General features: G+C 38.2%; 1 protein-coding gene across 1 annotated transcript; it reads right to left on the reverse strand.

The window, feature by feature from the left end:
• Positions 1–7,009: 7,009 nt before the first annotated feature.
• On the reverse strand, positions 7,010–13,135 carry hpxb (hemopexin b). Its single transcript, XM_053477734.1, has 10 exons — positions 13,035–13,135; positions 12,687–12,703; positions 12,456–12,581; positions 11,480–11,643; positions 11,134–11,287; positions 10,069–10,281; positions 8,556–8,639; positions 8,316–8,446; positions 7,467–7,611; positions 7,010–7,329 (listed from the first exon to the last, which is right to left on the reverse strand). Exons 1-10 carry the CDS (start codon positions 13,097–13,099, stop codon positions 7,112–7,114), a joined length of 1,317 nt encoding a protein of 438 aa, XP_053333709.1. The 5' UTR covers positions 13,100–13,135; the 3' UTR covers positions 7,010–7,111.
• Between the last annotated feature and the right edge of the window lie 10,969 nt (positions 13,136–24,104).

Here is a 24,104-nt window from a genome sequence, read left to right on the forward strand (position 1 = left end):
TCAATATGGCCGGCGTGAGCGAGCACGGGGCGTGGCTCAGTCCCATCAGAGAGAGAGAGAGAGAGAGGCGGGAAAAGAGGAAGGGGCGCCTCCTCATGTTAATACTTCATAACTGTGTCGCAGCAGCTATAAAATAGGTACTGTACACTTCTCGGGTTTTTTTGGGGGGAAAGTCTAAAATGCACAGAATATTTATACCAAAACATAGAACATAGCTGCCCCCCCCCCCCCCCAAGCTCAAATGTTTAGCCTTTATTCTCACATATAAATTATTGCACAGTGAAATTCTTAATTTTTTTATTTTTTGAATATCACAGCTTCTTGTTATTAGGCTGGGGATATTAAACAGCAGACACACCACCCTAGCATTTAGGGCCCAAGCACTATGACATTATAATATGAGAAGGGCCTTCTTGTTCTTCCAGCATCCAGGGCTTTAATAACAGCTCTAAACATGCTCAAAAAGTCAGGAAGACAATTTTGGAATCTCAAGACCTAAGACTTTAAAAATATGATGAAAAGTGGCTAATAACGTCCTTAGTTGTATGAAAGCTAGTGACAGAGGACCGTCTGTGACACGCCCACAGTGTGAGCTACATCATTTAGTTTTTGGGCTGAAGCACTATGACATCAGCACGAAGGGCTCTCTTGTTCTTCCTACATCCAGGGCGTTTTGGACATCTGATAATGAGGATGCGAAATTGTGAAGGGGTTTTTCATATCTCAGACGGTTCAGCACAGTTGCGTTAATTGGCTCTGTTGAGTGAAACACATAGCCATGCCTATGTTGAGGAAAAACAGGTATATTAATTATTCTTATTCATCAAAAAAGCACCAGGGTCTGGATCGAACTGGCACTCAATTCAGATCTGGACCGGACTGATGCCTGATATAGGATGTCATTGTACACTGTATTACAATTCCCCTTCATCCAAACCCGTTTTTGCATGACCATGCTCCTGTGCACAAAGCATAACCTTAAAGATATGTTTTGCCTAAGCAGGTGACTCTTCAATACCTTAAAGAGTGTTCTGCGACCGCACCAAGCTCGGACCTCAACCCCACTGAACCGCTGCACCCCAGTCCTTTTTGGTAAAAATCAGGGCCTGATCTCGGTAATACTCCTGTGGATTAGTGAGCACAAATCTCCACATCCATGCTTCAAACTTTGGTGGAAAGCCTTCACAGAAGAGTGGAGGTATTTATAATGGCAAAGTGGGACTACAACTGCAATGATATATATACATATAATGTAATTTACCAGCTGCAACAGTACTAGGCTACAATTAACAGGTATCAGCAATATAGATGAATTCATTTAGATTAGCGTGAACTAACGACTTTATGGGTGGTATAAAGACACAAGACGGGCTGATTTCTTTCTAGCCCAGACTGTGGAAGTATGCATGCAGCATATCAGTTCCAGCTGTGTTAGGTGAGTACACAGATGGAAACACTTCCTACATATGAGCTCCATTTGGGTTGCAATATTTTCAGCCCACCTTGCTGGCACATGCATCACCAGGGAATGAGAGGGTGTGTGTTAAATACAGTCACAGATGTAACAAACATCCAGGAGGTGGATTGTTTATTCTTTGTTTTGACTTCAATAAAATGCTTTTAAAAGGAAAATAATATGAGGCAAAGCATACCTTTTGTTAAAGTACAAACTATGCATGATGACAAGTGACAGAACGGAACAAAATGGATACAGAGTAAAATTTCTATCACATTGGAGCTTATTCAGAGGTAACACATCAAAGTCAGTAGAACATTACTGATCTGAAAGACTGTGTAAATGTACAAATACAATCTATAACGGAATAAACTGCTGCCTGTGGCTAGAAAATGCATTTGTAATTGGCTAAAAGCAACAACCGTTATTTAGTGGTATTATACAGAACTATTGAGTTTAATGTTCTTATTAAAACCCTAATAGAAACCCTATAAAGAGCATTTTTCTTTTAAAACTATATAAGCACAGATGGAATGTAAGCATTTTTCAAACAACATTAAGTGTGTTAGTAGGGCATTGGGTCAGCACAAGCCAATTGGAACATCTTTAGCGTATCATCCATACCATTAACATTGATTATCAATTATATACCAGTGGTAACTGGTGATGAGATCATAGGCATCCAAGAATTATTTATACTTTTGGGGAACACTGGCTAGCCTGTCTGGTCCGATTCCACAGAAATGCCAATGCAGCAGAAATTGCTAATGAAACTTTAATGCTGGTTATAATAGAAAGGTATCAGGACACCCAGTGCATCACAGATTACTGTCTATGAGTCTTAGCAGGCAAAGGGTTCAAGGTTGTTGATCCGGCCTCCGAAATTCCCCAGATTTCAATCTGATCAAGAATCCATGAAATGTGCTGGACAAATAGTCTAATTCATGGAGGCCCCACCTTGCAACCTACAGGATCTGCTGCTAATGTCCTGCTGCCAGATACAATAGCACACCTTTACAGTTTAGAGTTCTTGTGGAGTCATGCCTCGAGGTGTCATAGGCGTTATGTTGGCACAAGGGAAATCTACACAATATTAGGTTGAAGGTTCAAGGGAATCAAGCCTGGCCGGGAATCAAACCCGGACCCTGGAGGTACATTGGTGTATATATATATGTATAAATTCTGATTAATTTTGTATAACAGCAGCTCTAATGGCGGCAAGGCAAATTACAATTTTGTATTTATGTGTGTATTCTAATATCATATAATATTATATCATCATGTGAATACGAATAGTTTATACAGTATGGAGATGATATTGTGAATTTTTTTTTATTTAGTATCTTTGAAAGAAGGTAAAGGTAAAGCTGTAACTTAAACTTTGTGACACGTTTTTAGGGTGGAGGAGTTTACACCTTGTGGTTTTTTCAGTAACATGTTGCGTTTTTTTTTTGGTTTTTTTTATCTTGCAAGGCTGACAATTGAACAATGGTTTATAAGGTGTTACATTATAAGTGATAACAGAAACTAACAAGTTTCAGGAACATTCTGTAACAATTATTGTACTTATAAACTGACACAAAGCACCATGTTTTGATCGGTCTTTGATTAAATGCAATCATTGTCAAATGATATGGTATGATGGGAATAAAACACATCTGACCTTTCAGGTGGTAATGCATCACACAACCCAGTGAATGATTAATGATGGCACTCCCAGTCATGTTTTATTTCTCACCTAGGTCTATATTTGGCCTGGTGGCTTAGTTTTAGCACTGTTGCCTTGCACCTCCAGTGTTGGGGTTCGATTCCTGCCTGCTTGTGTGCATGGAGTTTGCATGTTCTACTCATGCTTGCTGGGATCCCTTTGGGTACTCCGGTTTCCTCCTACAATCCAAAGACATGCAGATTGGGCTGATTTGTGTTCCCAAATTGCTTGTAGTGTGTGAATGAGCGTGTAAGTGTTGACCAGAGGTCCCACCACGATCATAAAATGGTAATCACTATTGGCCTCCACTGTCCATAGTCGAACTACAGAGGCTCCTAGATGGGTGGATGGATAGATGGAGGCCTATATTTAGGCCCATTATCAGTACCTATTAATAGAACTATATAGGCTATAGGGAATCTAGAAGAAAACAACAAATATGGATTTTCCAAATGACCCTCACCTAGTTTAACTTTTAATGGTTATGATGTAAAAAATAACCATTTAGATCAACGAAATACCTGGGCTTCAATAAGAAAGGCACTATGAACGGGTTTAGATTATAGTCAATCAATCTTAAATATTTAAATCTGAGATTATAATAAAGCAAGTTACTATATGGTCAAGGCGGCGTGGTGGATTAGTGCTTAGCACTGTCACCTTGCACCCCCAGACTCGGGTTCGATTCCCTAATTCCCCATGCTTGGTGGGTTTCCTCCGGGTACTCCGGTTTCATCCACAGTCTGAGTTAGGCCAATTGGTGTTCCCAAATTGCCTGTAGTGTGTGAATGAGTGTGTGTGCACTGTGGTGGATTGGCACCCTGTCCAGGGTGTACCCCACCTCGTGCCCTGGGATAGGCTCCAGGCCCCCCAGCGACCCTGTATATAAAGTAAAGCAATATAGACGATGAGACCATACGAAGATGGTCACTTTTAAGACATACTGAATCACATCTCAAATTCAAATAAAACAAACAAAAAAACAAACAAACAAACATGAAGACAGGAGTGTAAAAATAAAAATACACTATAAGTCTATAAAAGGCCTTGCTTTTAGCTGAAACACTCTTTCTGTATGCTTGAGCAGTTGTGTGAATTGAGATTTCACACATTGCATCAAATTAACAGACAAATATCCGTTAAATTAAACCTTCTGAACTTGCATTCAGTTTTTGTCGTTGTTTGTTTTTGTGCTGCCGCTTAAAGAATTAACGTAAATGTATTTTTTATGTAACAGCGACACCATGTGGCCAGACCAGAAACTTCATTTGTAAACTTGCTGAAATCAGCCGTCGTTAAAAATGGCGGCAAGTTGCAAAACCTGAGGTGATATTTTTGACACTCCTGCGGCCATCGATCAACCTCACTGGCTCTTTTATATCGTCTGGGGTTAAAACACACAAGCAAAACAGTGTTTTAATCAACATTGTGGTCATTTTCACAAAGTCTTTTATATCAGGTCCTGGATTTAATATCCTGCTGAATCCTGGGGATGGATGAATAAATCCTGGGATGGAGCCTAAACCTATTTTTTATGAAATCAGCCCAATAAATGTATGATGAAATGAACACATTGCTATTTTGCACATAATAGAGAAACCTTGGTGGATAAAATGGAAGGGAATTGCATATGGAACACCAAATGGTGTTTGGTGTAAAAACCGTGCCGAATTGATATTTAATAAATTGATCATTGATATTTTATAAATGAACTGCTGTGGTGTTTAGAGTTTGTGGAAGTGTGTGGAAGTGCCGGATAAAAGCAGACAATGAGTTCAAGATCAAAGCCAGAAATCGGACGCAACATAGTGGATGCCAACTGCATGTAAATACCAAGAAGACACGAGACACAGAGAAAGGAAAGACAAGTTCATGGACGGAAACAGTTAAAAAAAATTTATAAGGCTGGACTGGAAAATTGGCTTTAAGGCTGGGAAGATAAGGGAGAATGAGACCTACAGTTGGTGGTAATGGTGGCATGGTGGCTTAGTGGTAAGTTCTGTACTGTTGCCTTGCACCTTTAGGGTTCAGGTTCGATTCCAGCCTCGGGGTCTGTGTGCATAGAGTTTGCATGTTCTCCCTGTGCATGATGGGTTTCCTCTGGGTTGTCCGGTTTCCTTCCACAGCTCAAAGACGTGCAGATTAGGCCGTAGTGCGTGAATGTGTGTGTAAATGTTGACCCGAGCTCCTAACATGGCTGTAAAAATGGGAATAAATAAAATGGTCACCATTGCTCTCCACAGTCCCTAGTTGGACTACAGAGGTTCCTAGATGGATGGGTGAATGGATGGAGAGGGCGGTAATGCAAGCTACTGGATTTTAACCATTGTTAAATAAGAAAAAGATACAGAAGAAGAAGAAGAATGAGAAGACAAACAGGGAACAGAGAACTAGCTTGGTATCCACCAAATATTCGAAGTGCAGTGCATTAACAAGGGTGACATCATAATGAGTCAAATTAGGTTTGAGGTTTTTTCTGACCCATTTGGGAAAATTAATTGTGTTTATTGGTTGCAAGTTCAGACATATGCATCAATAACATTTCTGAATTAATTTGAATGCTATTAAATCCACTGGCTCTTATTGATATATAGATAGACAGGAAGACAGACAGATATGCTGTCAGGAGAATGATTTCATCTCTGATCATGTTTCTAGTAAGGCCACTTGGTATTCTCACCCTGCCTTATCTCAGAAAGTATAGGACTTCTCTTTTTCAGATGTCCACTTGGTCTTCAAAGCCATTTATCTTTTCTTCCAGAAGACAGCGATACCTAAATTGGCCATAATGTGATATGTCCAATTCTTTATTAGTCTCCTAATTTTCTGATTATGATGAAGCACTGAAATATCCTCTAGAAACACCAAAATAAGGACATACCATTTTAGATTCATTTAAATAAATGGTTCCATGGATGATATTTTAAATGGCATTCAAAGTCTGGCTATTTAAAGCCTCTGTCATGCAAACAGATCCAACATGAATTACCAGGTTCATGAGGTGTCAGTGCATGGTGCTCAGGCTTTAATGCAATAAACAAGGGGACATATTATAAAAAATTAATTTTTTTGTCATGTTAGACATTCGGGTGTGTGTGTTCAAACACAAAATGTGATTTTCTCCGCCTATTTTTTAATTGGCCCGGGCCTTAACAAACAATTTGATTTGTCTTCTCTTGTGACCTCATATCAGGGGATACACCCCCCCCCCCTCCACCAGCTTGTTACTCAGCTCTGCTGTTCTCTGGTTCTCAGCAGTAGCTGAGAGAAGGGAAATAAGGACAAACATTGTCTGAGAGGTATTTCAGTTGGAACATTAACCTACACAGTTTAGGGGTGACCTGTGTTAACTTGTTAAGGAAATAATAAAATATGGGACCTTTTAGACAGTGAACCCATTTTGGGCTTTAAATAAAAGTCCTGATAGTATGAAACTCTCTGGGGGTTAATTTCTTTTTGTTTATAGCTGGGAGTGCTTTTAATTTAGCATTATACAAATATGAATATGAAAAACTGTTTCCATGTAAATATTTTTGTAACTCTTAAGTCACTAGCTCTGAATTTAGCGCTAAGACATGGGACCAGTGACTAACATTTACAGTCTTTACAGGACAAAGATCGGAACAGTTTGATATAGTATTTGTTTTAAATGTTGGACAAGTTATTTTTTAGCTATATAATCTAAACTTAAGTTAGCCAGTATTTGTGGGACCCACTATGATCCTGATTAGAATTAGATTCTTTAATAAAATATACCGTATATAGCATCTACTGAAACCAACAGCACATCCGTCTGAGGATGCCTAGAGAGTGAGTGGTGTGGTGAAAAATTACGGTAACAAAAATTAAATGAAATATTTATTTAAATGTATGATGTACAGGAAATTTAATAAAAAGGCATTTAATGCATTTCATGTGAAGTTTGTTTCTGTTTGCTTCTGTTCTCTTCAACCAAATATTTCAGATGAGAGCTTATGGGGTAGTGGGTTAATTTTGCTTGTAGCCAGCTCTTTAGGGCTTTGGTACTGGTAATATACCTCACCAACAAACACTTTCACTCCCTCAACGTTACACGTCGCAGCATCAATTTTAGGGAAAGGAAGTGGAGCCTCCACCTTCACAGCTCTTGGAGTCGCTGCCAGATCAATATCGAGCATTTTCTGACCTGTGTGAAGAATTCAGTCATTTCGAAATCATTTACTCAAAGTGAATTAAAGCTGACATCATTTGTGCATTTACTAAAATGTGTTCATTATAGTAACTGGAAAATATTGTCACGACTGAGATGAAAGAGACACATACCTTGTATAACATGGACAACATGTTCGTTACATACAAATGCAGCATCCACAGGTCCCTTGATGCCCAACTCCTCCTCTAGTGGTTTGGGATATCCTTCAATGAGTGTGTAATGTGCTGCTGATTTGTAGATATATATTTGATCACCCTGCCAAAATAAATGGTAAAACTTTATATTAAAGGTTGCTAATTACCTTAACTATAGAAATAAATTATTAGTCATAACTAGTACACATCGTCTATACTGATATCCTGAATACAGGTTCGTGGGGACCTGGAGCCTATCGCAGGAGGCATGAGGCAGATGATAGGGTGCAAATCCATTGCAGGGCACACACACACACACACTATGGCCAGTTTGGGAATGCTAATTAGGCAACTATGTATGTCTTTGGACTGTGGGAAGAAACCGGAATATCCGGAGGAAACCCACCAAGCACGGGAAGAACATGCAAATTCCATGCAAACAGAGGCAGGTATTAAACCTGGATGGGAATCGAACCCGGACCCCGGAGGTGCAAAGCAACAGTGTTAACCACTAAGTCACTGTGCCGCTGCCATAACTAATATTAATTTTTAAATCTTAGCTACAGAAATAATACATATTTCTGAAAAACTTGTTAAACTCATTAATGCAATAAATTCCAAGCTTATTATTCGTATTATTTATTTTCATAGACTTGACAAGTGATTGTTATTTATTACAATGCAGATGTTTTAAAGTAGTAATGCAATATACAGTTTGTCCTAGTATGTTCAATTTATGTCTTACCTGCTCAGCTCAACTGTAAGTTAAATGGTTTAATATTATTTACATTAAAGTTAAAAACAAACTGTAGTATTTTGCTTTACCTGGATGATATAAATCTTGTCATCATAAGAGAAGACTGCATCTACATGTCCTGAGACTTCCTTCCATGATCTTACAATGGGGAAGGGATGAATACCATCACGGTGTGTGTCCAGTCTAATGTACATTGTTCCTAAAATTGTAAATAAACAGATATTTCACTTGATTTTTCATATGAAATCTAATTCTACAATATTCTCTCCATTATCCTCACCCACACTGTTGCAGGGAATTATACTCACCCATGAACGCATATGATTTGCCAGTGCTGTCTGTGGTGATGGCGTCGAGTTTAGGAAGGGGCCTTTTGTGGCCATCCCCGTGACCTAGGTTGATAAAAACCAAAATATAATCTATGGGAAATTACCGTATACACTGGAGTTTAAGTGTTAAAAAAATGTGCAGGCTAATTTAATTTGCATAAAATTATCATATTCTACAGTATATTTGCTGCATTTTTATACCTCCATTTTTCATTTCCATTCTGTAAAATGCATTCATATTTGAATTCTACAGAACCTTGAAGTGGTTAAATCATAATTTGTTTAGGGGGTAATTAGTTCCTTTAGTCTTGTTCATAACAAGAGCACAACTTTTACAAAATTGTTACAACAGACTTTTTAAAAAGTTGTGCACATTTTTTAATAAAACACACAAACATTTTTACTAAAGTGCAACCACAGGGGGTGCAATCCAGTGTCTTCTTGTGCCAGTCCCAAGTCTGGATAAATGCAGAGGGTATTGTCAGGAAGGGCATCCGACGTAAAACATTTGTCAAATCAATAATGCGAATCACAAAGAATGTTGTGTAGTCTTCAGGGAGGAGTTGAGACAGGCTATGGGAGGTCAGGAGGTGCTTTCAGTTGACTGGACAACTACAGCCAATGTGATCAGGGAAACAGGTGGGAGGGTACTTGGTGTATCATCAGGAAAGGGCAAACTGGACAAGCGGACTTGGTGGTGGAACAAGAAAGGACAGGAGAGAATACAGAGGAAAAGGCTAGCTAAGAAGAAGTGGGACCCTGAGAGGACTGAAGTTAGTAGACAGGAGTACAGGGAGAAGCAGCGTAAGGTGAAGGTAGATGTGGCAAAGGCCAAAGAAACAGCATATGAGGACTTGTATGCTAGAGGGAATACATGTGTGTAAATGAGAGGGACCCAAGAGGAACGGTGAGGCTACAGGGAGCAGAGGAACAGAGGGTGCAGGACTTTAAGTACTCAGGGTCAACGGTCCAGAGCAACAGAGTGTGGAAAGGAGGTGAAGAGGCGGGTACAGGCAGGTTGGAATGGGTGGAGAAAAGTGCCAGGTGTGTAAATAAAGAGGGAGAATGAAGGAAAGGTGTTCAAGGCAGTAAGACCAGCGATGCTCTACGGCTTAGAGACAGTGGCACTGAAGAAAAGACAGGAGGCCGTGCAAGAGGTAGCAGAGCTAAAGATAATGGTGTTCTCTTTGGGAGTTACAAGGATGGAAAGGATAAGTTCAGAGGGACAACCCATGTTAGATCATATTATATTATATTATATTGTATTGTATTGTATTGTATTGTATTGTATTGTATTGTATTGTATTGTATTGTATTGTATTGTATTGTATTGTATTGTATTGTATTGTATTATATTATATTATATTATATTATATTATATTATAGCCTTAACACACCAATAGACGATAAAGATAAAAAACAAATATTAAGGTACATTATTACAAACATCACACAAAAAAGAAAAATTAGGTAACAAAGTTTGACCACAAACCAATATTTGGGCATTTCATGAAGTATCTTCTAGTCTCCTTCGGATAATTTCCTTCCACGTTCCCAGTCACCGGGTGAAATCTGGTAAAGTTGTGACCATGGAAACAGTAGTAGTGCTCGAGCCAGCGGAATGCAGATGTGCAGACTGGCAAGTGATCCCACACCTTCTTCTTCACTGTCTTGGTCTTGATATCAAAGATGGACACTTCATGTCCTAATGAATGAATATAAAATAATTTCTCAGGTTACAGAACCATTCTCTCCTGTTAGATTTATCTAGCTGTGTGATTATCTAAGTCTGTAATATTAGATTTTAGAATTTTGAAACAAATATAAAATGTACAAGGTAACTATAGCGGTGACTACTTACTATATTGAAAAGTTGATGTTTAAAATGTTTAATGCCATATTTCTCGGCCCCTGTTTAAAATGTAAGCAAATGTCTGACATTGACCATGCTATTCAACATGAGTTTAAATGGCTGTCTGATTGATTTTATCTTAAATGCATCATTGGTTTTGCACAACGATTGTAGAGTACATGCCAGCTCGGCATTAAAGCAAAAAAGAGGACAGAACAAATATTGAGAAAATGTAACATTTATGTAAACATTTGAAATATTCCACTATTCATTTAAGGTGTTTTTTAAGTATAATAAATAAAAAATTGTCAATAAAATACTTTGTAATATATATATTTTATTTTAAAGAACATAGAAATGTTTCACTATTGCTTTTAGACTTTGAAGCCTCACTGTACTCATAAACCGATGATGAAGCATGAAACCAGATGTGACCTGTTGGGTGCTTGGGCCCTTAACGCTATGTGCCAATATATAATACAGCGTTACTGAGATACAGTGTATCCTCATTGCCAATCCCAAACCTGGAGAAATGGACTTGTGTATACATATGTATTCCAGTTCCATAATTTTTAGAAACTTTCTAAATAACTTTATTTCCAGAGGTAAAATGATCATTTTGTCATTGGTGTCTGGACGCAAAATATCTACCAATATCACAGTACATGAAATATCATAGATATGGAAATATGAAAATGTATTTACCCTTGAAGAACAGGACTGAGTCAGTGGTGCACTCTCCCTTTGGACACTCCACCGCAGCATCAAGGTGGCTGGGAACATCTGGAAACACCTGCTGGATCTCCTGAGGGAAGCCTTTCTCCAAAGTGTGGTTGTAGTAACTAAAGACTTTGTCATCCTATAAATAAAATTGATACTTATGAAATACATCACACTTACTTCAAATTCAAAAGCAGGTCATTAAAAAAAAACAGCCAAATTAACAATTTAATGAAATTTGGAGGCATTTTAATAAAGTTTGGTAAATTCTTTTAAACTCAATGCAGATGTGTGAATGTGTCATGCATTAAGATATCTGACAATATCATACCAGAAAGAAGAAGACATGGTCATGGTGTTTGCTGTCTTCCTCGTCTTTATTGTGCATGCGGAAAGCTGCTTCCACGTGACCCAGGTGATGATTTTCATCTAATGCCTGAAATGTACCATTCGCAAGCTCAGCAGGGCCTGAAAACCCCTTCCATAAATGGTCTCCTGTAGGGTTTCAAAACAAAGTCACTAATGTGGCCAAGAATTTTGATAAGAATACAATTAAAGCCAGAGCTGACCCCCCCCCCCCCCCTTTTCTTTTTTAAAACAAAAAAGCTAATTAGAAATTCTTAATTATAGACATTGATTGGACAATTATGTGATTTATCTAACCTACATTATTATTATTTTTATTATTATTATTATTATTATTATTATATAAGTTGATATTTGTAATCTTTATATTTTTAACAGTTTTATTATTTGACATTTACTTCTTACAGATATTTAGGGGCAAAAATAATATTAAAACTCATTTTCCCAAAAAGTCAGGCAGAATTTTATATAATTCTAAGGATTCATATTTATTTATTTATTTATTTATTTACCCACTTATTTGTAATCAATGTTAGCTTTGCATAATATTAGCATAATATGCAGTGGGATTTAAATGTTATTTTATTTTAAATGTTATTTCTGGCCATCAAGAGGATTATGATCTACAACACGCTTTCTTAACATCAGTTCTAGCGGCTCTTCACACTTGTCTCAATAGCTCTTCACATGGCCATGTGTCATATGTCTTTAAAATAAAAACTTAAATCTCTAGTGAATCATTAGGACAAAATCTCTACAGAAGAATATACAGTAAATCTGAGAATATAGGAACAACCCATCGTTATTGAATCTAATCCAGACATACTTGCTCTTCTGTGGTTCCTCTCCAGACCAGCCTGATTTAACCTGATGTTCTACTTCAGCTTGGCTTTCTGTACTTCGACAGTAATAAATATAAAATAAAACTGAATTGAATGAACCTTTAAAAAACAGCGTGGTCCCTTTCTCGTCAGGGGCGATGGCGTCAAACTCGATGCCCTCACAGCGGTCGTACTTAGCATTGTGAGGGGAATCTTCATCAGCATGTGGCTTTTCTTCAGGATGAGCTAAAACAGCATCATAAATAATCTGGCTGTGACTTAATCAATCAGCACAATTGCAGAAAAGTCAGAAATGCATTGCTGACATAGAAAAACACTGCATGTACTTACCTATGGCATCATGAAGGCTACAATGAAAAGAAAAAATATTATAGGTTATTTTCTAGTATGTATTTAAAAGTACTGATAATTTAGCATTGAATTAGAAATAATAGGAAATGTAAATGTAAATGTAAGTGTGTGTGTGTGTGTGTATGTGTGTGCGTGTGTGTGTGTGTGTGTATGAGTGGTGTAAGCCTCTACATGGGAGTTTAAAGGGTTAATAGTAAAGTTAACTTTGGTCATGCATTATTGATCCAACACTGTACTTTGTACCCAAAATATCACAATATGAGATTTAAAAAACATATATAATATAAAATCTAATTTAAATTTCTCTCCTCTGTAGAAGATACTCACGCTGGTGCTGCACAGCTCAGAACCAGAACAGAACACGCACAAAAAAACACAAAGAGATGCTTCATGATCAGCCGTCTTCTCACACCAGGTCAAAATGCACCACAGCAGTAACAAGGTCAGACTTTTATACTGGTCCCTGCACAGGGAGGGTTCAGGTGGAGGACTGTGTGGGTTTATCTGTTTATGGACAATGCGGAGGACGTGATGTGATTTCCCGCCAATGACAGAAAGAACGAAAGGGTGAAAAGTCCCATGTTACAAAAGTTTGAAGTGAGGCAACCTGCTCCCAGGACAGGACACTAGACATATAGTGACTTTGATTTCCTTATTATTTACTTATTTTGTTTAATATATATTTTGCTGATTCAAGGCATTGGTTATGGAAGAGAAGTTAAAGGAATTTAATGTTTATAAAAATTATAATATTTATAATCTATCAACAATGGTTTAATTAAAATATGAGAAAAAAATGAGATATGGCAAATAATAAATAATAATAAACTATAATAAACTCCAGGTCATAGACTCACCAAATATGTTAATGATAAACAGTAGTGGCCAAAAGTATTAAGAGAAAAAATTTTATTTAATGTTTTATGGAAATTCTCCAATTTTTAAATAATGACAACCATTTGTTATTTTATGCATCCGTTATTTATATGAAGTCCTTTACTCGTCAAAAAGACGTCTGCGGTACTCTGGTGTCACTCACTCAGTCCATGCCGGCTTAAATGTTTCCTGTAGATGGTTTTTTAACTGCTACTGCATTCTTCACCATTTGTCCAACAGTTTCCTATCTACTTTAGGTCTAGTTTTAAGCTAAATAATAATGACGTGACAGCATTTTACTACTTTTTTAGCCCAACTCTTCAGCCAACTGATTAGTGTCGTCAGCAGTTCTGTGCACAGGGAGGATTATACTGTAATACATGGCATATATTGTCTGAATACTTTTGGCCACCACTGTAAATTTGCATTAGCAAGCTAAATATTTGGCATGGAATCTAAATGAAGTCCAATTCAGTTCCAGGTTGTAACAATTTTTAATCCGTTACTTGTCACTAAAATTAATGTTCTGGTAAAATTAATTTGAGACTCCTGCACTAAACCAAATGAACTAGTGAGTTGAATCAGGAACGTCCAAGCAGGGAAATCATGAAGTCAAGTGGACTCTGACCTTCCCCTCTATTGGAATTGGACACCAGCACTAGTCTCTAGCACTGTTCCTATCAGCAAACATGGACAGCATTCTGTGCGGTTTGGAAAATAGATTTTAGTGGTGTTAGTAAGGTCTTGGAGGGGTTTATAACAGTTTTGCACTCACTGTGTTGTACCATTCATATTTATGCCGGGATCTAAACAACTGTATTTCATAATCCTAGAAAAACAGCTCAGATAATATACTGAGTAAGGTGTCTGTGTCATGACTGATATATGGGGTGGGGGTTCATACAGTATACCTTTCTTTTTAAAATATTAAGGATGAACTTTTAAACTTACATTGTATCAGTCTTAATTCTTCATCGTAGTGTAAAATAAGCAATATATTAATACTTTATTTTAGTTCTAGGCAGCACAATGGCTTAGTGGTCAGCACTGTCGCCTTGCACCTGAAGGGTCTAGGTTCGATTCCCGTCTCTGTGTGCATGGAGTTTGCATGTTCTCCCCATGTTTGGTGGGTTTCCTTCGGGTACTCGGTTTCCTCCCACAGTACAAAGACATGCAGATTAGGCTCATTGGCTTTTGAAAATTGCTCGTAGTGTGTCCATGATGTACCCCGCCTCATGTCCTAAGTTTCCTGGGATAGGATCCAGCAACCCTGAGACCCTGTATACAGGTATTAAGCAGTATAGACGATGTGTGAGTGAAACAATGGTTGTAAATTTACATCTTATTACACCTGTCTACTAATTACAATAATAACTTAAGTATTAATAGTAAAATAATAGTCAACAGACAAACACTATTTTTCTATCACATTATGGTCCATTATGTGCTTATTTGTGGACCTTATAGTATACAGTAGTAAATAAAGTCAAAGCAACTGATGCACTAATTGCAGGTATTTCAATTGGAAGTGTACTGTAGGAAATGCTTTGAAAGACTTTCCCCAGTCATGTACCACTGTTTGCTTTTTAAGGAGATGTATACTTGCATAATCATGAACCAGAAGGGAATTAAAGTCACACTGCTAGTAACAGAATTTTAACATTTTTACAATAAACAGACTCATTAATACTCTCATCAAAAATCATCGAGATAACACTTCGATAGCAATAACTGGTGTGACATCATCAATACTGAAATACAATTGATTGCTACTTTTTCAAACAGAATCAGATAGCTTGTTAAGACTACAGAAGTGATGGCATCAAAAAGCCAGGGACTTGTATTATTATGGCATTTCTAAACCTGATTATTGTTTTATACAGCTGTTAAGGAAGGATAATGGGGTCAAGTCAAAGCATGGGTAGGTAGAGTGTTTCAAATTGCATAATGCACCTGTGGGTTAGAAAGGAAAGTGAGACATTAGCAACCTGCCATAGAAACATAGCTACTGTAGGATACTCTCACTTACTTATCATCTATACCTCTTTATCCTGTATTCAGAGTCACGGAGACCTGGAGTCTATCCCAGGAGGCTTAGGGCACAAGGCAGGGTACATGCTGGACAGGGTGCCAATCCATCGCAGGGCACACACACAAACACACACACTACAGGCAATTTGGGAACCCCAGTTAGCCTAACCTGCATGTCTTTGGCACTGTGGGAGGAAACCAGAGTACCTGAAGGAAACCCACCAAGCACAAGGAGAACATGCAAACTCCATGCACACAGAGATGAGAATCGAGCCTGGCCGGGAATTGAACCCAGACCCTGGTGGTGCAAGGCGGCAGTGCTAATCAAAACACCACCGTAGTTTGAACATACTGAAATGAACATATAGAAGTTATAACATAACAAAACTTAGCATAACATAAAATAACATAATATAATATGTATACAATATGTAGAATTCATCTGTATTGACATGAGGCGGCAGATTAGGCTAACTGACATTTTCAAATTGCCAGTAGTGTAGGAATGACAACGTGAATTAGCACCATGTCCAGGCTCCCAGCAACCCTGTACAAGATAAGCGGTATAGAAAACAGCAATAACTGTAATAAATGAAAGTAGCAAAGTTACTTGGTTGACACAAGAGGTCAGTTGTTAACTGATCCAGGAACAACAATAATGGTTAACATTGTGGCTAGCTCCTCTGGTAACCACAAGACCAACTGTTTGTTCAGCTTCACTATACCTAAAAAGCAAGCAGGCTGTTGCAAAGAGACCCATGTGGCCACTTACTGTACCTACCTACTGTACGATGTCATCTTCTGGGAATTCTGGTGATTGTTCCACCTTCTCCTTCCTTCATTTCAGGATGAAAAATAATATCTACTGTACCTCAGATGGTTGAAACCAGAAGTTGATACACCTTGATTTCTCAAGAGCATGCTATTTAACTACCTGATAAGTTATGCATTTTTAAAATTTAATTATTTGATATTTTTAGTTAAATTTTGACCGAGTCTGATCACTAGCACAAGTTCAGAAATAATACTGTGCGAGCATTCTTCGAGACACATGCAGTCTGCCATCATATCAGCCTGGATCACAGTAGATCTACATTTATTAATTAGAGATCAACAATTGGTCAGAGGAAGTAAAACATGGATGCATGTATTCATACCAGCACAGTTTTTATTTGATGCTAAGAGATACAATATTGTCAAACTGAAATTGTATTGTTAAACATAATTCCCATACATTGCATAACTCAACAAAACAAAAACAAAAAACTTCTAACTAAAAGTTATTTTAGATCCTGATATCTTTCATTTGTCTGACTTTTATTTTTGCAATGTCTAGTTTTTGCCTATAATATGTCTCAAATGTCTAATAATTTGTATGAAAAAAAACATCAATACTAATATTTTATAGAGTAATTTTGACAAAACCAACTGTACAAGTGAATGAATCAGATTGTGCTATAATGTATAAGCAATTTGATAATTTTAGAAATTATAGAATATAAAAAAAAATATATAATAATAAAAAGTTGGAGAGAAATTGTAATCACAATAACTAATCTTTTAAAAGCTTAAACAAACTGTGTAACGTATATATACGTATACAGTATACTGTATATATAAAACAACAAGTACAAGCATTACTTGTAGCGATAGATCTTAATGCAGTGGTTCATGCTATCCGAGACCACAAGGTGACCTTCAGGCAGCAAGGCAAGACCTCTAGGGCTGCTTAGTCCTTGAGTAACAATATCTCGACCCACACCAAATGCGGGGTACAGCACCACACGATGCTGCTTGCCCCAGTCTGCCACAAGGACATTTCCATCTGCATCAATGCATATACCCCAGGGGCTGGTAAGCACAGGTCCCATGCCAGAGCATACACCCAAGGTGCGAATGGTGTTCCAACCAGGTTCCAACACCCTCACACAAGCTGCACGTCCAGTTTCATTGCCCCTCTCGGTCACAGCCATGAGGCCTGTAGTGGGACATGCTGCCACCAGATAGGGCCTGTAAAATCCTGTGACAACAGTACGCTCTATCTTGGTTCCTGTTTTAGGGTCAAGTTTAAGAGTTGTCAAAGTGCCACGCCGAATATCAGCAACTAGAAACTCATCTAGCCATGTCACGGTGACACCTCTCGGAGCCTCAAAGTCTTGCTGTGCACCAGAGCTCCCAAAGGTCTGTAAGAGGCGACCATGGCGGTTAAAGACCAGCACAGCACGTTCTGCAGCACATGTCAGTGCTATCAAGCCCTTGGAGTTAGCAGCAACATCAAAAAAATTGCGACAATGTCGAGAGGTAGAGTCAACTGCAGGTAGAGTTACTTGCTGCACAATGTTCTTCTGTAGGTCCGTTACCTGCACGCGAACATTTCCACAGTCCACTACAAATAGCTGACCTTGAGCTGTTGCATGAACACCGCTAGGCAAAGTGAAGTCAGTGCGTCCTGAGCCCTGCTTTCCAAATTTCTTTACCAGAAGTGCCGCTCTTAGTGTTCGTCCCTTTTCCACAACCTTTTGCAGGCCTGAGGCTCCCCGTTCTTTTTTGCTTCTGTCTACATTATGGTTAACTCTGGTTCCATTTCCTCTTCCTTCTATATCAGACATAGACCAAGAACGAGATACTTGTTTGGATCTCTCACAGCAGTCTTTCAGATGCTGGTCTTTTAAATCTAATGTTTCAGATCTTTTAAGGCCTTGACCCTGGGGCCTAGGTGAATTATTCTGATTTAACTTCTTCTGAATTTTGTCTTTTCCATTCCTTAAATGATGACCCCCAGCAGATAAGTCAGAGGTGGAGATAGAATGTTGGTTTTCTTCTTTTAGCGAGCCACTGCAGCTACTGGCAGACCTGATGGTATAGGTGTAACTGGAATCTGTGCTGCCTGCTGGGGAAGGGGATCGTCTTGGTCCACCAAAGCTTTGACCATATTGTGGAAGTTCCTTCCAAGAGAGGTCCACACAACTATAACTCGATTTAGCTTCTGCAAAAGATGTCACAGGAGATGACATTTCTCTTTGGAATCCAAGGTTTTGATCATAATTCTCAGGCCTTCGTTCCTCTGGTGGACAGGACGGCTCTTGGCTTGAAACTGGAACAAGGACTCTTTGTTTCTGGTGGCCTTTGGAAAAACTATGTCTCATGATTTCACTTTGCTTGGATATAGGGCTTTCTGCCTCCAGTTCTCTTTGGCTTGATGTTGTATCAATTGCGAGGAACAGGTCTTCTCCATGTGCGTCAGAACTAAGAAATTCCTCATCCTGAGAGGATTCTGAGGTGTCGCGCTTACGTGGCCATACCTTATATGTTTTGGGCCTGGGCATCTTTACCTTCTCAGCTAAGACATCATCTTTGGCTGTCGATAAACGAATCTTTCTGACAACACGACTTCTTCCACTGTTTGATTTTGTGGATCCTTTTTCTCCACCACTATTACATGAGGCACAAAGCTGTTCTGATACAGCCACTGGATTGTCAAGTTTTATTTCACCAGTGTGAAGGGCACATTTTTGCCCATGTGGTCCACAGACTCCAACTGGGAAAGTCAAGCTGTGTTCTTGAACATTAATCTCCCCAAACTGAATTAAATTTGACTCAGGACTGGGCTGGAAAGTAACTCTTTTCAGGGAAAGAGAGATCTCCCAAGGTTGCATTAATTCTTTAACTCCTCTCAGCAACTGACTTTTGTTTGGTCCAGTTGGGCATCTACCCCACATACGAATTTGCTCCTTAAGCTGGCCCATCTTTTGCATCTGCCGGTCAATTAAGGATTGGCCTACCCGTGCTGCTGCTGCATTTTCTCTTTTGAGCTGTTGCAGTCTTTGTTGGGCTTCCCGATGGTCTTTCTCAACCTTCTCCAGTAAACGGCGCTCTTCTTTCTGAGCAGCAAAAATTGCAGAATCAAGGTTCTGGTTTACTTCATCCACTTCAGCTGTTTGTTTCTCTGTAAGGCGGTGAAGTTCTTTCTCACCGTGTCCTAAGTCACATAGGGCCTGTGTTATCCATGTAGGCAGGGAGTTGAGGGGCTCAGTGGAGCTGTATACTTGCTTAGAAACCGTGCCAAGGGAGGGTTTACTATTGAAATGCGATCCAAGTAACATCATTATGAGAGTTTGCTAACTTTTGTCCAACAATTTACTGATGAAATGTTGCTGTTAAAAGAGAAGAACAGCCATTAGCTTAATAACACTATTTAATGCAATACATGCAAGTAAACTTAAAAAATTAAAAAATCTAGTGAACAGAATATGCATCCAAAGACAATCATTTGCTCCAGGGTGGTGTGACGGTGGTTTTAGCCATCATATGTTGCAGTGATTTGACAACGATTTGCAATTTTGTATTTACTCAAGGACACTTCATGCTTTTGATGTTGTGTAACATCTACAAGACATATGTGAGCATGACATAACATATGGAACTTTACTAGCTTCCATTTAATTCTGTCTTTTAAAGTTAATAAGACAAACATACCATATGATATTCCAGAGAAAGTGGAAAAAGTAACCAAAAAAAAAAAAAAACAATTCCTAATGGCAGAAAACTTAATGCCTGTTATAAAGGACTGACACAGGAGTCTCCTTCCATAACTGGTAAAAAACATGTAAATAAAACTTTTCTGTAACAATGAGTATACAACAGGTAGTTCTGACCAAGAGATCTGATTGGATGAGAGGCATTTCACAAGTGTTAATATGGAACATAACAGCACTGGGACAATTGTACTGTATGTATCACTTCGGTTGACTGGTGTTCTAACAATCATTAATTACGCATGGGTGAAAGTCGGTCAGGATGGTCTGGAGTACTGAGGGGAAAGCAGCTGCCTGACAAAACCTACATTCAAAACTAATCACAGAAGCAGTTACAGTGAGAAAATATCCCATAATCTGACACTTTGTCTCCTACAGTAAGTCATTCTGAATTGCCTCTGAACCATCCGTCTTGTTTTGTTCATGGCTAATGTAATCTACAACGCTAACTGGAATTATTTTAAATTCAAATCCCTTTTTAACCCCTGACCACTGGCACTACTTGTCATGCGAAACAAGGGATTCTAATGTTTCCCCTACTGTATATAACACTCAAGCTTTCCATTTAACACTATTAAAAGCTTTAACCCTGGAACCAGGTAGTTAGGCGATATTCCAAAAGCAGAACAAATGGAAATAAAAAGTTAAACTTGTAAGTTGAAAGTGGTTAAATAGTACCGTTAAGACTTTAAAACTACTTTCATCTGAAAATTACTGCTGTTAACAACTGTCCATCACTGTCCATCGGTCGCCAGCTCCACCAGTCGCGGTTAGGTCCCTTCAGGAAAATGAAGAAGGATATGTGTTGGAGAACCAAAATGACTGGTTAAATAAAGAAACAAATCATGATCTGTTAATAATAAATGTCACTTGTAGTACATCACTCCATCTCATGTAATATTGATTCATTATTATATGCTTTTCTTTGTCAAATTACCAATACTGTATTTGTTTATTATTAGGCTTTCATTATCCACCTTGTGTGAACTGTCGCCATAGAAACAGTAGCACATTAAAACAAGTGCATTAATAAAAAGCATTCATATTACAGTATTTGAAGTTAGGACACTCTACATAAGCTTGATCATCAATCCCATATGCTCTGATTGATGAGTAAATCTCTGAAAAACTTTGATATGGTATAAAATTATTATCCCTTCTTTCTCACCACAGTCTGTACAAGAATGTACTGTATAATGGAATGCACTCTCTCATGCCCTACAAAAACAGGGCTTCTTGTGTGATGAAAGGTTAATGGTGTCAGTTTACCAGGGTGCTCGGACAAACAGATTCCCTGTGTGCTGTATACTGTATGAGCATCAGCTTATTCACTCTAACCTAAATACTCCTGATGCTGTCAGTGGATGGACTGTTTAGGATTTTTAACACAGTTTGTGATTTTTAAACTAGATATATATATTAATATAGATTTGAGAATTATGCATTATAATAAATAATTGACACTGCAAATGGGTCTTTTTTTTAACGGTAAAGTGCCACTGTGTGTTAGTGCAACAAATCCACTCCTTTAGTGTGGCCACCAGTGACCTATCAGATTACTTCACATTAAAGATGAATGAGGGCTCGGGTTGCTAATGTACCAAAGAGTCTGCGTAGCATTGGTGAGTGGATCAACAGAAAAAAATATAAACAATGCTGCACCATCCGTCGTTCACGCTGTTGTAAGGATATTTGGCAACCGTACTGTATGAAATTATATTGCTAAACATCTAGTTTGCAAATTTATTTACATTCACAAACTTTTTTTTTTTTTAAACATGGATGCCACTAAATGGCATGCATGCATGTATTTGTAAATACATTTCATGCACATGCATGTCATATATAACCTATTACATCTCTATAAGGAAATAGACATTTTTTACACACTCCACACACACACACACACACACACACACACACACACACTGCACATACAGCCTGATAATATGAACATTTCATGTTATATTTATTCATGCATATTTATACACTGTTATTAACTAGGCAGATCTAAAATGTTCTTACCTGAGCAAAGGTGTTCGTCACATGCCTTATTCAGACTGGGTGTACACGAGCAAGCCCTCCCTCTGTTCCTCTCCTCTGCATCCTCCCACTATCTCTCATGTTGCAAACCCACACAGCCCCCCTCCACCTGTGTCTTCACATCAAAAATTATTTATTTACCTTTTCTGTTTTATTCCATCACATCACATATATATATATTTTTAATACTTGTGGTTGACCTTTATGATGCTGTAATTACAGTGTGTTAATGGCATTACTCTACCCTATGTTAATTTACAATTCCTAAATATGCCTTCATCAGGACGTTACCTGAAACGGAAAGACTGAGTCTAAAATATTTACAACGACACCAGGAGAGCTGGCTGGAATGGACGTCAGTTAATTAAGGCACTAATAGTTCAAGCCCCAGCTGCACTAATCTGCCACTGCTGGACCCTTGAGCAAGGCCCTTAACCTGGTCTGCTTCAGGGGCATATGCAAAGAAAAAATAATTAGCCTTAAAAAAAGAAAAAAAAAATGCCTTAACTTTAGTCTTGTGCTATAAATGCACAAGCATTAATAATTCATTGATTCTCCACTAGATGGCATCCAACATTCTTGTTGGTGTTGTTCTTTAATGGTGCAGCAATACAATACAATCCTCATGTTCAATACCTCAGTAACACTAATAGTCACATGGACTTTAAATGTGAAATGCACTGTATGTGTGATGGTTTACAGATTTTCCACATGAACTTGTGTTTCTATTTTATTTGCTTGTATTTGATTTTATTTGCTTGTATGTTATTTTTATCATGGTTCATGCATGATTTATTTACATGTAAGCCCATATTATCCACAACATCACGTGATTGCTCTGTAACAGACACCATGACCGCTGGGGAAAGTGTTCGGATTACTACAGTGACTTATCCTTCTTAGAACATGCAGTTTCTGTTTATTAGCCCCTGACTGTTAACTGATTAGGCGGCACAGTCGTGTAGTGGTTAGCACTGTCGCCTTGCACCTCCTTTGATTCCCACCTCTGTGTGAGAACTCTGCGAGTTTGCATGATTTGACATTAATTAAACGGATGGCGGGCAACATTGTAATGCAAGACGTTTACGCATTTAAACATGCACATACTGCAAGCATACGGAACACAATAAGGTTACAGGAAGCACCAAAACGAGACGCTTAAAAAGCCCTGAGACCAAGTGGGCGAGATTCAGTTACACTGGTGCACTAGTATGATACACAATCACTGTATGATGTGAGTAACAGCGTAAACGCTTATGTTTAGATTAGAAAAATCAATGCACTGTCGTGTGATCATCATCTGAAAATTAACGAGTCTGTTTAAAATGAAGTGAGTAAAAGTACAGGTTTTTCATCCAAAAATGTATTGAGTAGAAGTAAAAAGTATCAATTCTCAAGATAAACAAAAAACAAAAACAACTCAAGTACTGTAATGAAGTATATGCACTTTGTTACTGGCCACATCTGATGATTGTTGTCTTAAATCAGGAAGAAGTTTGCCGACAGTCCTTATACACACTAGTTACAGTAGAAGAAACTGTGATGTTCAGGTTTATACAAGGACAGTCAAGTTTCATGGGGCTACAGTTAAAGCTAAATAAAATAAGAATTTGTCCTGGAAAATGAAGAAGTTAAACCTGGTGAAGTTAAACCATTCTGAAGGTTCCTGGTTCAAAATTTTAATCACTAAGGTTTAACGTGAACTTTTTGAATGAAATGCATCATAAAACCTTTAAGATGGATCTGTGTGAGACGATCCTGTGGTTTGTTACCACCACTGAATCCTGAACCTCATTTCACTTGTTCCTAGAAAGCTTCACATTTCTGTTAAAGAGTTAAATTTGACAAACGCCTTTATCCATATATTGTAAAATTCTAAGAGATACAGGGTTTCCACAGTAGTGGATTCTGT

The sequence above is a fragment of the Clarias gariepinus genome, chromosome 18 (assembly GCF_024256425.1).
Source record: "Clarias gariepinus isolate MV-2021 ecotype Netherlands chromosome 18, CGAR_prim_01v2, whole genome shotgun sequence".
NCBI lineage: Eukaryota > Metazoa > Chordata > Actinopteri > Siluriformes > Clariidae > Clarias > Clarias gariepinus.